The sequence below is a fragment of the Biomphalaria glabrata genome, chromosome 9 (genome assembly GCF_947242115.1).
Source record: "Biomphalaria glabrata chromosome 9, xgBioGlab47.1, whole genome shotgun sequence".
Taxonomy (NCBI): Eukaryota; Metazoa; Mollusca; class Gastropoda; family Planorbidae; genus Biomphalaria; species Biomphalaria glabrata.
Genome location: NC_074719.1, coordinates 11,946,642 through 11,963,247, shown reverse-complemented (window position 1 = coordinate 11,963,247; position 16,606 = coordinate 11,946,642). Strand labels below are relative to the sequence as shown.

General features: G+C 38.4%; 1 protein-coding gene across 1 annotated transcript in view; it reads right to left on the bottom strand.

Moving 5' to 3' along the window:
- Positions 1–16,606, bottom strand: part of LOC106074617 (choline transporter-like protein 2) — a 46,526-nt gene that overhangs the window by 11,836 nt on the left and 18,084 nt on the right. The window contains exons 13-19 of the mRNA XM_056042379.1: positions 14,582–14,674; positions 12,265–12,373; positions 10,208–10,254; positions 6,007–6,180; positions 4,655–4,783; positions 3,377–3,446; positions 958–1,102 (exon numbers count right to left, since the gene is read on the bottom strand). Of these exons, the coding sequence (XP_055898354.1) occupies positions 958–1,102; positions 3,377–3,446; positions 4,655–4,783; positions 6,007–6,180; positions 10,208–10,254; positions 12,265–12,373; positions 14,582–14,674 (767 nt within the window). The remainder of the gene's footprint in view (positions 1–957; positions 1,103–3,376; positions 3,447–4,654; positions 4,784–6,006; positions 6,181–10,207; positions 10,255–12,264; positions 12,374–14,581; positions 14,675–16,606) is intronic.

Below are 16,606 nucleotides of genomic sequence, written 5' to 3'. Positions count from 1 at the left end.
GAGTCCAGCCACTGGTAGAAATTTTGTAACCTCTCTTGGCTACGCTCTTGGAATTAGGTGACTGTAGTTTGCTTTAGATTTTATATCGAAAAGGGAAGTTTTATCGGCAAAATCATCTGTTGTGGGGTTTTAAAAATATCTCTGGGTTATTTTTTAACAAATTCAAAACCCCATTTAGCTACGCTCATAGCATTTTCAGTGTGTAATTTGCTTTTTTATATTAAAGAGGGGTTTTATAATAAATTTCAGAAGGGGTTTTAAAATCAAAATATTCCTTAGCTATGCTCTAGGAATTTGGGATTGTCGTTTGCATTATTTTTTGTTTGTTTTGTTTTATAGAAGAAGGGAGTTTAACTGCAAAACACCCTGGTAGGGGTTTTAAACTCAAAAACCCCCTTGGCTGCGCTTGGGGCAAGTGATGGTTTAGTATTAAAATCTCACCTAAAATAAACAAAATCAAATACAAAATTAGTCACTAAAGTCTGTCTCCCCGCTCGCAAGGGGGATTTCATTTCGGGGGGGGGGGGTTGAACCTCAACACCCCCCTGGCTACGCCCATGCTATTGAAGATCTTTTTAACTCATGATGTTTGTAGGCTTTAATCTATTGAATTATGAAGAAATACATTTTTGGTCAAGGGAAAAAAAGGGGCGGGGGCGTTCCGTGTTTTACTTTTAGAAAAAAAGGCATAAAAAAAAAACATCAACAATAACAAAGATCTATTTCCTAATTGTGAGTAGAATTTGAAAAGAATGTATCAAAGAAATTTGAACTGTGGTTTATAATTTCCTATTTATAAATAAAATCTAGAAGCTTGTAGTTGTACATGTATATAAACATAATAGAGACAATAACTTGAAATAGACATTAAAAAAAAAGCATGTGAACGGTTTTTTCTTTTTTTTAATCTAGAAAAGAAGCATAAATCATTGATTCTTTGTAAAAAGCAAATCTTACCTATCATGGAAGTGATGATGAGTTTGCTGATGATTAACAGAAAATCCGTGACTTTGGCTAAGACCAATGACTTCACAAAGTTATTTAACATTATTGATAAGGCTCTTTTTGCAGATAAACAGAAGTTTTTACCTTCGATGGCCATCTACAAGAAGAGAGAACAAAACACTGCACAGCCAGATACTAGTTAAATAGATTGAAGCACTTCACATTTTAAATGAAAGTTACTTTAAAAAAAAAAGAAATCAAACAAACGGAACGATTATTGTTAAAATTACTATAAGAATAGCGTGCCTGTTATACTATAGCATACTCAGTGCACTCTGGACATTGTTGAAGGGGCTGAGGGGTATTTGAGAGAATTGGTGTTTTGGTGCTGCCTTTTGAGCGCGAACCTGGGTCGGGGTTTAAATCCTGGTGAAGACTTGTATTTTTAATTTCGAGATCTTTGGGCGCCAACTAGCTCTAATGGGTACCTGACATGACACACCACTCGTTACCCGTGGGTCACAGAAACAGATGACCTTTAGATAACCTGCCCCATAGATCGCAAGGTCTGAAAGGGGAATTTTACTCTTTTTTTTTTTTTACTTTTTGAGCGCTCTGCAAAATCAACTCCCCTAGAGTTAACTCTCAATTAAAAATGTATAGTATACATATGTATTTGAACTCCGTCCCACTTGATAGATACTAAAAAAAATAGGTCTTGCCTCTCAGGTACTCATCGGAATTTCAAACTACAACTCTCACACATCAAATCACGCATCTCTGAGCATATTTACTACAACTCTCACACATCAAATCACGCATCTCTGAGCATATTTACTACAACTCTCACACATCAAATCACGCATCTCTGAGCATATTTACTACAACTCTCACACATCAAATCACGCATCTCTGAGCATATTTACTACAACTCTCACACATCAAATCACGCATCTCTGAGCATATTTACTACAACTCTCACACATCAAATCAAGCATCTCTGAGCATATTTACTACAATTCTCACTCATCAAATCACTCATCTCTGAGCATATTTACTACAACTCTCACACATCAAATCAAGCATCTCTGAGCATATTTACTACAACTCTCACTCATCAAATCACTCATCTCTGAGCATATATACTACAACTCTCACTCATCAAATCACTCATCTCTGAGCATATTTGATATAAAAACGAAGCAGTAATTAAAACATTAATTTCTCAACAGTTTGATAATAGCCTAACAGGACATTTTACATTTGCATGTACAATTTCTAAATCAGAAGACATCGTTACCTGATCTTATAAATTACAGACGTTCCATCAAAAGAGAAGATAATTACGTCCTACGCGAATTCATGTATTGATGTAGTTGTGCACGTTATTAGATACTAGATACCCTCTAATTACAGTAAGAATTTAAAAATAGAAAATGGGATTCCTAAACTCAATTTCTAACGTTGTTTCTGTTCTTAAATTAGAAGCAAGCTAAGCATAATTTGTCTATATTTAGTTTGCAGATTTAATTTTGAAGAATTTTTTAATTTGTTTTGTTTCAGTGCATCTTTACTTTCTTCTTTAGGCCCAGCGCCCCCCCCCCCCAACCCACAAAAAAAAAATTACGACCCCTGGAAAATAAATTGACCAACCTGGACAGGTCATCTGTGTTTATGGCCGACAGTTAACGAGGGTGTCATGTGTGCAGCACATCGACCAACCGCTTTACTTTCCCTTACTAGTGGGAAGCGTGGTCGCTTGAACTTGGCTTGGCTTGGCTACCTAGAAGGGGGCGGCTTGGCTTGGCTACCTAGAAGGGGGCTCGAGGTTCAACACCCGACTCGGGCAGGCGCCTTCACGGAGGTCACGCTCGGGTAGAGTTCTGTTTACTGAACGCCTATAGGCAGCACGGAAAACCAACTCCTAGATATCCCCTTCCCCCCCCCCCCCAACTGGTCCACAAATGAGATTGGACCAAAAGCGCTCTGAACATGCTATAAGCATGAAAGTAGCGCTATATAAAAGCTAAAATAATAATAATGTCAGGTAGCCATTAGAGTTAGATGGACTTAGGGGGTGCCTTTGAAATCCCAAAATTTAAAAATCCCAGTCTGAGATTCGGATTCAGTACCCCTAGGTTCGGAAATGAAGCGCTTTATCAATCGACCCCCATGCCACCCTCGGCCACTACGTCCCCCCTTCGGCCACCACGCCCAAATCGGCCATCACGCCCCCTATTATAGGTTTTAACGTTACAATAAGTCTTAGCCGTCATAGCTAAGAACTGGTCATCTGAATCAAGTGCCTCTGATATGTGAAAACACATAACCACACAATACACACAAATAGCTAAGAACTGGTCATCTGAATCAAGTGCCTCTGATATTTGAAAACACATAACTACACAATACACACAAACTCTTTACGAACCATTATGTAAGCTCTTTTGTTGATGAATTGTAAGAACATGTCGTGCAGTTTAAAACAACACAGCAAGCATCTGTGAAATGAGGTTTATTAGTGTAGTTTTAAAACTCCCCCCCCCCCCCAACTATATGTGTTTTAAATGCAAACTTAAAAAGAGCAACAAGATTTGGTTCGAAATAGATTATTGCAGAAAGTTTTAAAAAATAATATAGTTTCACTTTCCAGAAGAAACAGTAAACCAGGGACCTCCCTCTCTCTCTCATTCTCTCTCTCTTTCTCTCTCATTCTCTCTCTCTCTCTCTCTCACTCTTTAAGAGATAACAAATTTGAACTTTTTCAATGTGGCTCAACATTTATGACTGCCTAGGCAAAGTCATTTTTGAAAAAAAAAAAAGGGGGGGGGGAGGAAGCTACTTTAAAGAATCCAGACAGCCAACCAATGTCATATATGCTGAATCAATGGCTGAGGCTTGAGGAATATGTGTAACACAAGTATAAAGTCAGCCAGGGTACAAACCATGGACCCTCCGATTCAACTCATTAGCCTAGCAGTAAAACAGAAACAGACGAAGAAACCACTCAACCAGCCAATAGCCATAAAATGAACTTTTGAGCTAGTGCTGTGTTGGTGCTAGGTGGAGTTGTCGAACTGGAGCCCTTTTTTCAATGACGTTCTATCTCTTTCTCCATATTTAATTCACCATTGAGTCTCCTGAAAAAGTTTATGGTCCCCAAGTGCTGCCTTTGTTTAAGTATCATTATAATCGTCTCTGTCTAGTAAAGTGATTAGATCTACAACAAGGCTAGTGGCCACTGTACGACAGACAATCAGCCATCTACAGACAAGCGGCCAGCGACAGACCAGCGGCCAACGACAGTCCAGCGGCCAACGACAACACATTTTAATTTAATTTAACAATTTTGTTTTACCAGACAGTACACATGTTATAAAGGCAGTCACAATTACAAATACTAACAACGTACATGCACTCAACATGCTCAAGATAATCAAAATGAAAACAAATTAAATTAATAATATTGTAAGTGGTATTAGAGATTATGAATTATAATTACAACAATAATAATAAACAACAATACTGCAACTATCAGATCACTTGATTTCTCAAACAGTGAAATGGTTATCTAGCTCCTAAACTGCAGTCCAAGTCATCAACACAGCGACACACAATATGAGATTAATAAGTACAATCACGAAATAAAGTTGTCTATTCACATAACAACATGAAATGTTATGGCAGAGGATTGAACTGTTGCTGTTACCTTATTAGAAACTTTGCTAATTGATTTGTGCTGTTCTCAATATTCGACTTCACTAAGTTTAACAGAGCCGTAATAAACTGAACAAAAGTAATAAGGAATGATCCAAAGGCTAAAGACCCACAGTGGTATCTGGAACAAAACAAGCAATAAATAAACACAAATCCATTTCCTGTTGAAATAATGGGGTAAACAAAACATACATAGTCTATTTTTTTTTTTTTGCATGTGGGCGACAATATGCACAAGGGGTATTACTAATACTCAATATTAGGATTAATACAGTGTAATTGTTAATTCCACCGAGTACCATTTATAGACCCATGACGTGGCAACGAGCTATGGGTCTAAACTGCCCACAGGTTGTGAAGTTGGTCAGTGTTCAGGCTTTCTTTAACGATTGGTCTCGTTGTAATAGTTCAGCAAAGACGTCTTGTAGCCGGCCATTTCTTATCATGCAAAAGACGTGAACATAAGAACGGTGGAAGAAATTATTTCCGTTCTGACGTAAGAGGGGATTAGACTCTATAATAGCCATGATCAAGAATGACTGAAATGTTCATTTAAATTGTTGCTATCGTTTTTGGCTAAACCAAAATAAGAAGAGCTCTACTTAGAAGATGAAAGACTTAATTCAATTATTTCATTTCTTACTTTCTTTCTCACATGAAAGGTTTATCTCATCTCACATGAAAGGTTTATCTCATCTCAAATGAAAGGTTTCATCTCATCTCACTATAAAGGTCAGATCTCATCTCACATGAAAGGTTTATCTCATCCCACGTGAAAGGTTTATCTCATCTCACTATAAAGGTCTGATCTCATCTCACTATAAAGGTCTGATCTCATCTCACACGAAAGGCTTCATCTAATCTCGCAATAAAGGTCTTATCTCATCTCACAATAAAGGTCTGATCTCATCTAAGATTAAAGGTTTCATCTTATCCCACACTAAAGTTCTAATCTCATCTCACACGAAAGGTTTCATCTCATCTCGCAATAAAAGTCGGATCTCATCTCACTATAAAGGTCTGATCTCATCTAAGATTAAAGGTTTCATCTTATTCCACACGAATGTTCTAATCTCATCTCACACGAAAGGTTTCATCTCATCTCGCAATAAAAGTCGGATCTCATCTCACTATAAAGGTCTGATCTCATCTCACATGAAAGGTTTCATCTCATCTCGCAATAAAAGTCTGATCTCATCTCACAATAAAGGTCTGATCTCATCTAAGATTAAAGGTTTCATCTTATCCCACACGAATGTTCTAATCTCATCTCTTGAGAGCGAATACTATCAAGATATCAGTAGTACATACAGACCAGACTTAACTATTTGCACGAGTATTCACCTGAAGCATCGGTAAAATGACTTCAGAAGTGTATACTTGGGTAATGTGGTCTTGTCTAGTGTCCAGTAATAGGAAGCGAACACTCCAGCCAGTGTCAACTGATTCAAGCCACACACGAAATTCTTCAGCCATAAATACATGAAGAATATAAACAACATAATCACTTTCAAATTGCTGTGGAGCACACAGAAAACAGAGACCATTTTATAACATACAGATGTTAAAATGCACCACAGAGTATTGGGTTTCACGTTGCAATCCCCTAATTCCAAGAGCATAGCTAAGGAAGATTTGGATTTTAAAACTCCCTCCCTCTTCAATATAAGCCTATCCATACATCATTCACCAGATTCTATGAGCGTAACCAAGAGGGGTTTGGTGCTTAAAACCCCTCTCCATCGGGTTTAGAGCTAAAAACCACCTCTTCAATATAAAAAAGCAAATTACACACTCAAAATTCAAATTCTATGAGCAAAGCCAAAAGGTTTTTGAATTTAAACCCCTCTTCAGTGGGATTTGAACCTAAAAAAAATACCTTTTCAATATAAAAAAAAAGCAAATAGCACACTCAAAATTCTATGAACGTAGCCAAAGGGGGTTTTGAGCTTAAATCACCCTTCAGCGGGGTTTGAAGCTAAAAAAAATACATATTGAATATAAAAAAAGCAAATTACACACTCAAAATGCTATGATCGTAGCCATAGGGGGGTTTGAGTTTAACCCCCATCCCCCTTCAGCGGGGTTTGAAGCTAAAAAAATAACTCTTCAATATAAACAAAAGATAAGTACACACTCAAAATGTTCTCATCGTAGCCATATGGGGTTTTTACCTCTTCAATATAAAAAAATAAAAATACCTCAATATAAACAAAAGCAAATTAAACACTCAAAATTCTATGAGTGTAGCCAAATGGCGTTTTGAGTTTAAACCCCCTTCAGCGGGGTTCGAAGCTAAAAAAGTACCTCTTCAATATAAAAAAAAGCAAATTACACACTCAAAATTCAAATGGGGGGGGGGGTGAGTTTAAACCTACTCCTCCAGAGGGCTTTTTTTTTTTAAAGTTTAAAACCCCTCCTGGTGGTTTTGAGTTTAAATACCCAATACAGAGAGTTTTGAGGTTGAAAACCTCTCTCTTCAATTTTATTCTAAAGCAAAACTACAGTATCAAATTATATGAGCGTAGCTAATGGTGTTTTGAAAAAAAAAAACTCCACAGATTTTTTAGTTTAAAACCCCTCAAAAAATGATTTTGACGAAAAAACTTCCCTTTTCGATATAAAATCTAAAGCAAACTACAGTCACCTTATTCCAAGAGCGTAGCCAACAGAGGTTACACATTTCTACCAGTGGCTGGGCTCCATTAATAAAGTGCAGTGAATTGTCATCTGCCGAAATTGACTAAATGTAGCTCAACAAAGATGACTAAGACGGATTTTAGGAGTCAGTTATAGAGATTGGGTCTCAATCAAGGAAACCATATGCCGAACTGGGAGTCGACCCTTTAGTAAGGTTGTGACAGAGCGTCGCATGAGGTTTGCGGGACATGTTTTCCGACTAAAGGAATTTCGCATAACAAGAGTTGCGATGACATCGAGGCCATTACGCAGAAAGCGCAAAGAGGGACATCCTAGTAAAACTTGCCGCCACACTTTCATGGAGGATATCAGAGCAGGTGGGAAGAGGATTGAGACATTGCAAGGGACAGATTTTTGTGGAAGCAGCGTGGCGCCCAATGCTACAAAGACGCGGGAGTATCTAAGTCAGTAAGAATAGTACATAAGGTTTTAAAAAAAAACATTTGAATATCAGGATAATGCACCTCAGAATAGGGATTTTGTTGGCTTTTAATACCGGAAATAGTGCTTGACGGCGGGGCTCCGCTCCGCGCTGGGGGGGGGGAGGGGGTTCACAGCACTTCCCCAGACCCCCTTGCTGGCAATGACGGGGAGTCTACAATTTTACCACTAACTAACTCCAGGAAGAACCTATTCTAGGGTACAATAAAAGTCTTCCGAAAGAATGAAGGGTCAGAATGTAAGAAAAATAAATTATGTACACACACATACACACACGTATATTTTTTCCGGGGGGGGGGGGAGAAAATTTGCCCCCCCCCCGGAAAAAATCGTGACTACGCCCATTATATAGTTTACTGAATTCTCTGTTTTTTTAAATATGGTTTCGCTCTTGGGTAAAAGGTGAGTACTATATAATGCTATAATGCCTTCTGATATTCATTCCTTTATTTCTACGTTTATGAAATGATTATCTGGACTTAAAAGAAGAGCTTGATTCAGCGAAACTCACTAAAAAGAAGAGCTTGATTCGGCGAAACTCACTAAAAAGACAGGTATAATTCAGAGTCAGAGTATATAAAGTTGTAACGATAGGCCCATGGGCGTAGCCAGGGGGAGGGGTTCTTGGGGTTCAACCCCCCCCCCCCCGAAATGAAATCCCCCCCCCCCCCCCCCACGGTAGGGGAACGGAATTAAGTGACTGATTTTTGCTTTCATTTTGTTTATTTTAGGTGAGATTTTAATACTACATCATCACTTACCACGGCACAGCAGAGGCAGTTTTGAGTTAAAAACCCTCTACCAGGGGGTTTTGAGTTTAAATCCCCCTACCAGGGGGTTTCGAGATTTGAAAAACCCCTATCAGGGGGTTTTGAGATACAAATCCCTCTACCAGGGGGCTTTGAGTTTAAAACCCCCTACAGGGGGTTTTGAATTTTAAACCCCCTACCAGAGGTTTTTGCAGTAAAATCCCCCTCTTCTATAAAACAAAACAAAAAAAAAAGGAAACAACAATCCCCAAATTCCAACAGCACAGTTGAGGAAGATTTTGATTTTAAAACCCCCTCCAAAATTTACGATAAACCCCATCTTCAAAATAAAAAAAGCAAATTACACACTCAAAATTCTATGAGCGTAGCCAAAGGGGTTTTGAGTTTCAACCCCCCCTCCAGTTGGGGTTTGAAGCTAAAAAGTACCTCTTCAATATAAAAAAAAGCAAATTACACACTATAAAATCTATGAGCGAAGCCAAAGGGGTTTTGAGTGTAAATCCCCCTCCTCCAGATGGCTTTTTCTTTAAAGTTTAAAACCCCTCCAGATGGTTTTGAGTTTAAAATTCCCCTACAGAGAGTTTAGAGTTGAAAAACTCTCTCTTCAATATTATTTTAAAGCAAACTATAGTCACCAAATTCTATGATCGTAGCTAAATGGGGTTTTGAATTAAAAACAAAACAAAACAAAACTCCAGAGATTTCTTAGTTTAAAACCCCTCAACAGATGATTTGACGAAAAAACTTTCCTTTTCGATATAAAATCTAAAGCGAAATACAGGCATGTAATTCCAAGAGCGTAGTCAAGAAAGGTTACAAATTTCTACCAGTGGCTTGGGCTCCATTAATAAAGTGTGAATAGTCTTCTACCGAAATTGAAAATCATTAAATGTATCTCAACAAAGATGGCCAAGACAGATTTTAGGAGTCAGTCATAGAGATCGGGTCTAAATCAAAGAAATCATATGCCGAACTGGGAGTCGAATCCTTAGTAAGGTTGTGACAGAGCGTCGCATGAGGTTTTGCGGGACATGTTCTCACACAAAATGAATTACGCAAAATAAGAGTTGCGGAAACAGCTTGCCGGAAAATGCGACGAACGGCGCGAGAGGGTCTAAGTCAGTAAGAATAGCACATTAGGTTTTTGAAATAAAACTTTTTAATAGCAAGATAATGCACTGTAGATACCTCAGAATATGCATTTTGTTGGCTTTCAATACCAGAAATAGTGCCCGGCGGCTAGCAAGGACGGGGAGTCTACAATGAACAATAAACGTCTTCCGAAAGGGTCAGATGTAATAAAGATTAATTATGTACACACACACACACTCATATATATATATATATATATATATATATAAATTTTTTTCCGCGGGGGGGGGGGGGGTCGGGGGGGGGAATCCCCCCCCCCCAAACCCTCCCCGAAAAAAAATCCTGGCTACGCCCATGCGATAGGCATCTAGATCTAGACTAATTTGGTTAAAAACATTATCTTTGTTTGTCAGGTAAAATAATTGTGAGGAATTTCCGCTTGATCTGAGATTGGGCGGGGGAGAAATAACGTGTACAAACATTTTATCAGACAGACACACAGAGTGAGTGGATATAAGTTTTGGAAAAATTAAAACACTTACCCTGCTGTGGATGACAGGTCACAACCTATTTTATTTGCTTCTGATACCTATAATCAACGAAATGTTATGTATTAATGTATTTTACTTTATGCGGGTCTGCCTTTTGTCTATGTTGAATGACATGAGATCAATTAACGAATAATTAGCAGATCTATTTAAAATTGATGTAACTCTAGTGGCGGAGCGATAGGGACAGTACTGTTATGGTCATGTGATCAAAAGCCTTGGTGGACAAGAGATAGTAAGAAAGGGAAGGTCAGTCCAAGGCAGCAAGGCAGTAAGGACGGTGTGAGTCGAGAATGTAGCTGTACTAGTCCAGGAGTACACACAGAGACAAGAAGAGTTTGGAAGGCTGTTAAGTACAAGAAAGCCTTTGTAGCTAGAGTAGCCAATTGTGTTATATTGGCTGTGAATGTATTGTTATGACATGATTAGAAGTTAGTATTTGTTTCGGGAATAAGAGGAAAGTTTTACTTAGCGACAAGTGACGTGACAGATCTTTAAAAAACAAGAACGCTCTAAGTGACGCTACAAAGAAGACGCTTCGTGTAGAGCAGTAGAATAGATATACGGATTTACGGACATAGCTGACATCGGACGATTCCCTTTTTGATTATTAAATATATTTGTAGAACAACATCAGCGTCGACTACATATTTTGATTGTTTCGGCCTTTCGCCGGTGTTACTGAAGTAGTTTGAGTGCAGTGTTACTTCCAGTCAGACGTAGATCTACACTAGTTATATTTCATAGAATCAACACAGCGCGGAAGCCTTAACAGTATCTAGTTATTAAACTGACAAATTATTATTTGGAACTCTAGTTGTCAAGTTCTTGAGTCAGATGTGTTGTTAAGCAGTGCTTACAGAAGGCTTAGAAGAGAGGATCATATTAACACTGAAAAGTAAAAAGATTTACTGCAGCAGGGTATAGAAAACTACAATCGACATAAATTATCTTATTTTAAAGAAATGTTGACCTCGTGCAGATAGATGGTTATAAAGATAGATATTCTGCCTCAATCCCCCCCTCACCTTTTTTTTTCATACCAATTAGTCTTTGTTCCACAACCATTTCCCAGTGAAGTGCACCGACAACTTTCTAGAACTGAATGTCACAAAAACTAAAGAACTTATAATAGATTTTAGAAAGAAAAAACAAACTATACGTGAACTGCAAATAAACACTACATCTGTAGAACAAGTAAACGCATATAAATATCTAGGCGTTATCATCAACAACAAGCTTTCATGGGAAGACCGCCTTGGAACTCTGACAAAGAAAACAGCCCAGCGACTCTTTTTTCTATACAAACTCAATAGCTTTAAACTAAACAAGAAGATCCTTGAGACTATTTACAGCGCGACTATACAAAATCTGCTAACATACGGAATAACATGTTGGCAAGGCAACGCCTCATCTAAACTGTTGCGACGTCTAGAAAACATTATTAAAAAAAAGCATCAAAAATTACACTCACAACATTACCACATTTAAAGGAACTTTTTGAAACTAAGAAAAATCGAAAAAATCATGGAAGACAACGGCCTTCCGCTCCATCAGAACTACGTCAGGTCGTCGCGAAGTGGGCGACTGCTGTCAATCAAAACAAGAACGGAGCGGTACAAAAACTCGTTCGTGCCTCACTCGGTCAGACTCTATCACCGCCTTTCATTGATCAGGGAACATGAAATGCACCAAGATACCTGTGTGTAGTCGCTGAATGAACTCTTTATGTTGTCTGTTGTATTTATGTGTATTTTTCTGTTGTGTTGTCTTTATATGAGAAAAGAGTCCTTGTAATCACAACAAATTTCCGTAAGGGTCAATGAAGCATTAAAATAAATAATCTAGTAAATAAATAAATAATCTAGATGTCTAAAGCTCATTATATTAAATGAATACAATAAAACTACTTTTTAAGAAATCGGACTGCAATTAATTTTAAAACGCCTGTATTCCCCTTTGAGATTTAAGGGTTGAGGTGACAGAGGCCTGATTCTGTATTCAAGTAATGAAAACTAAATGCAGAAGTTATCTTACTATGTGGGTCTTACATCAATATCTTTACAGTTCATTTTATCTGCCAAAGATTCTTTGAAATCTACAACAATATTGGACGAGTTTAAGTCCATCTTGTCTCTTCGTTCCACTGACGCCATATATCTTAGAATAAGTTAAGAAGACGCAGATATTTATTAAAAACTATTAACTCTTTCACTCCTAACTGACAATACCAACGTTGATTTGACCCCATTAATTTTTGTTTTAATAAACTTTAATTTGTCTTATATAAAAAGAACACGCATTCTTCTATAATTATATACCATATAAAAATTTCCTGATTACATAAAAAAATAAAGAAGTTTAATCATAACAGGGTAGTGAAACATAAATGAGCAAAATAAATAATTCCATCGAAAATAATTACGGAGATAAAGGGTTAAACTATGAAACTACATAAACTACCCCAATACACTTATGACTATTAAGTGAACTAAGAAGCTAGCGTCGTATACATCGATCTCTAAACCTAGCCTGACAATGACTGTTAAAACTATCGTTAATAGATTAACTATTTCTCTCCGTTATTATTTAACACGTTCTGATGGAATCAACGTTGGTATCGTCAGTTAGGAAAAAAAGAGTTAAAGACAGGGTATAACAAAAAACACATTTTTCTAAGATACATAGTTGATATAGTACGAGCCTGCAGAGGGAGTCAGACCCAAGACTAACCTACAGAAATGTCTGCAAACGAGACATGAAAACCTCGGGCATCGAACAAAGTATGTGGGAGGAGATAGCCCAAGACCGGACAGACTGTACGTGCTGGTACGAACTTTAACGAATGCAAAAGAAACGAAGCTGCATCAGTCAAGAGAAAGAAAAAGAAAGCTCCCCTGTCAACTAACCCTAAGTCAGATGCATATACATGCACAAACTGTGGCAAACTCTACCGTTCCAGAATTGACTTGATCAGTCACTACAGATTCTGCCCCGTCTCAAACCAGTGACTCACCTGGGCGTATCCATTGTCTTCCGAGACAGAAGGAACCATATATATTTTACCTTTACCTTTACCTATCCCTTAGTCTGTTGGACCGTTGGGGCACCAGGCAAGATTTGTCGACCGTCTTTCTCCATTCCTCCCTTTTTTTTGCCTTGTTCAGAACCTCTCTCAATGGCAGGCCTGTCCATTCTTTAATGTTGTCCTCCCATCGCTTTTTCTGTCTGCCTCTTCTTCTTTTCCCTGGCACTGTTCCCTGAAGAAAGGTCTTTGCGAGCCCCGTAGATCTTGTAATGTGGCCAAAGGTTTTAAGCTTTCGTTTTTTCACAATAGTAAGCAGGTCGTCATGAGCTCCGATCGCTACAGTAACCCTGTCTCTGATTTCTTGGTTTGTGATGCGGTCTTTGAATGTGATGCCTAGGATCCTTCTGTAGCATCTCAATTCCATTGCTAGGATCCTCCTCTCAAGCTCTGCATTCAACGTCCACGACTCACAAGCATATAAAAATGTGGCCATGACCAGAGAGCGCATCAGTCTAATTTTGGTGCCGAGGGCTAAGCCCTTATCTTTCCATATTATTTTAAGTTTTGAAAGGGCTGCTGTGGACTGTGCTATTCGGGCCAATAATTCGGGTTTTGTTCCCTCATCTGAGACAATAGCTCCGAGGTATTTGAAGCTGTTAACACTAGTTAGCGATCGGAGCTCATGACGACCTGCTTACTATTGTGAAAAAACGAAAGCTTAAAACCTTTGGCCACATTACAAGATCTACGGGGCTCGCAAAGACCTTTCTTCAGGGAACAGTGCCAGGGAAAAAGAAAAAGAGGCAGACAGAAAAAGCGATGGGAGGACAACATTAAAGAATGGAAGATGCCCTCGAGGGCTATGAAGGTACTGTTAGCATTGGAGGAAGAAGAATTACTAACTTGCGCTTCGCAGATGACATTGACGGCCTAGCAGGGACAGAAGAAGAACTAGCTGAGCTGGTGATGCGCATTGACAAGACTTCCGCAGCATATGGCATGCAAATAAATGCCGAAAAAACTCAAATTATGACCAATAGCCATCAGGGCTTTAAAAGAGGCATCAGTATTGGAGGTGAAAAGCTAACTAGTGTTAACAGCTTCAACCATATATATATATATATATATATATATGTATATATATAGTGTATGTAAATATATATATATAATAATAATAGAGAGAATTAAAATATTACAAGTAAAGGTTTAAAACACTATTCCGTAATGGTATTAAGTAACAATGTATTCTATTAGGACAGCCACAGTATTCTATAGTAGAGTCGATTACACAAGATCTATATTAATAATAATGAGACAACATTTTGTTTACTCAAGGATACGCCGTAGCGGAGGCCGCGTAGGCAATGTTAGCAATGTGTAACAGAAATGGTACCACAGGCCACAATAAGGTCAACCACATTTTGGTAACAACCCTGAAATAGATCAACATGGCGTAATTTTATTATCAGTGGATATTTCAACATAGCTTTAGATTATGATGTAAAGACATAGACAGTCTAAGATTATGATGTTAAGACATAGACTACTATAGATTATAATGTAAAGGCATCATTATCATCATCATCAAACTCCATTTAAGTGAGGGCTTGAGAGGCTTAAATTCTCTCTTGCAAAAGCCCTGGACAGAAACCCTGCTGTCTTGCGTAGTGCTTACATGTCACCATACAGGTCTAGAATTTTAGGTTTCTCGACCTGTCGAGACGGAGATCAGCAAGTCTGGGACAGTCAAACAGAATATGAGGCACGGTTTCCTCTTCTTCCCCCAGCGAGGGCACCGTGAATGGAAATTTGGCCATAGCCGTGAGAAGTATGAGCCAACAGGACAATGGCCTGTCCGGCACTGTGCTATAATAGCTTGCTCAGGCCTGGGCAGCCTTCACCACGGGGAAGTGCGGTCAGGGCGTCTCATGCGCTCCCAGACTTCACGGGCTTTTTGGGACCAGAACTCAAATCACTTTTCCATTTCTGTTTTTTAAATTATAACCAGAGCATGATGAAAACTTGCAGCCTGTTCAGTGGGTGGAATTTGCCCTCCCTAGTGGGCCAAGGAGTCTGCAATAGTGTTGCCAGTCTCACCTATGTGACTCGGTACCCACTGCATTATTACAGGGGTGCCATAATGTTGCTTTATGCAGTGTGAAGCCATGATGACAGTGTCGATATTGGGGGGCCATGGTCCAGGGCTTTGCAAAGCCTGTAGTGCACAATCTGTGTTGCTCTCAAATGTCACTCGCCGACTTGAGAGTCAATTACCTGTAAGGCTTCACAGACAGCTATGGTCTCCCCATCAAAACTGCAAATACTACCACTTAAGTGGATTAAATGTAAAGGCATAGATTGCCCTAGATTATAATGTAAAGACATAGACAGTCTAAGATTATGATGTTAAGACATAGACTGATATAGATTATTATGTAAAGGCATAGATTGCCCTAGATTATAATGTAAAGACATAAAGTCTAAGATTATGATGTACAAGGTATTAACTAAGTAGTCACTAGACAGCCTTAGATTATAGATCTAATGTAAAGACATGCACAAGACAGTCTTAGATTATAATGTAAAGACACACACAAGACAGACTTAGATTATAATGTAAAGACATACACAAGACAGTCTTAGATTATAATGTAAAGACATAGACAACCTTAGATTATAATGTAAAGATATAGACAGCCTTAGATTATAATGTTAAGACATAGACAGCCTTAGATTATAATGCGAAATGTTTATTTTAAGAATGTTATTAATATACGTTCTCTAAATACTATTTCTTTTCGCCATCTATATATATAATTCTCTTCTTCCCTAATCAGGTCAAACGAGAAGTAAAGGAAAGATAACTCTCTTATTTCTGCGGATAGTCACCCCACGAAAAAAAAAGGGGGGAGGGGGGGAGAACACGTCTTCATAGCTCGCTACGGATTGCTGGCTGCGCGCTGGACTGTCAATCCCTGCCCGCTCCCATCCCATGCGGGAGGTTTGGACTAGGAAGTAAACTATCGTCAACTCTGAAGAAACATCCGAAACATGTGAAACATTTTACAAACACTAAATAGCAGGGCCGGACTTAAGCATTGTGGGGCCCCATTCGAAACGGATTTCGAGGGGGTAAGTTTAGGTAGGGAAGCGGACAATACGTCAAATTTAAGAGTTTGTATAAGAAAATAAATTCGTCTGTGAATTTTAATCATTCTTTACTACGTACATAATTACTTTACGAGCCTTGCGTGTAGCAAAGTCATACAGTATATCATAATAGTTTCCAACATAGATCCCGCTCAATAGCAAGAATTACCAAATGTTTAAATCTATCTTTGAGAATTGCTGACATGAAGTAATTC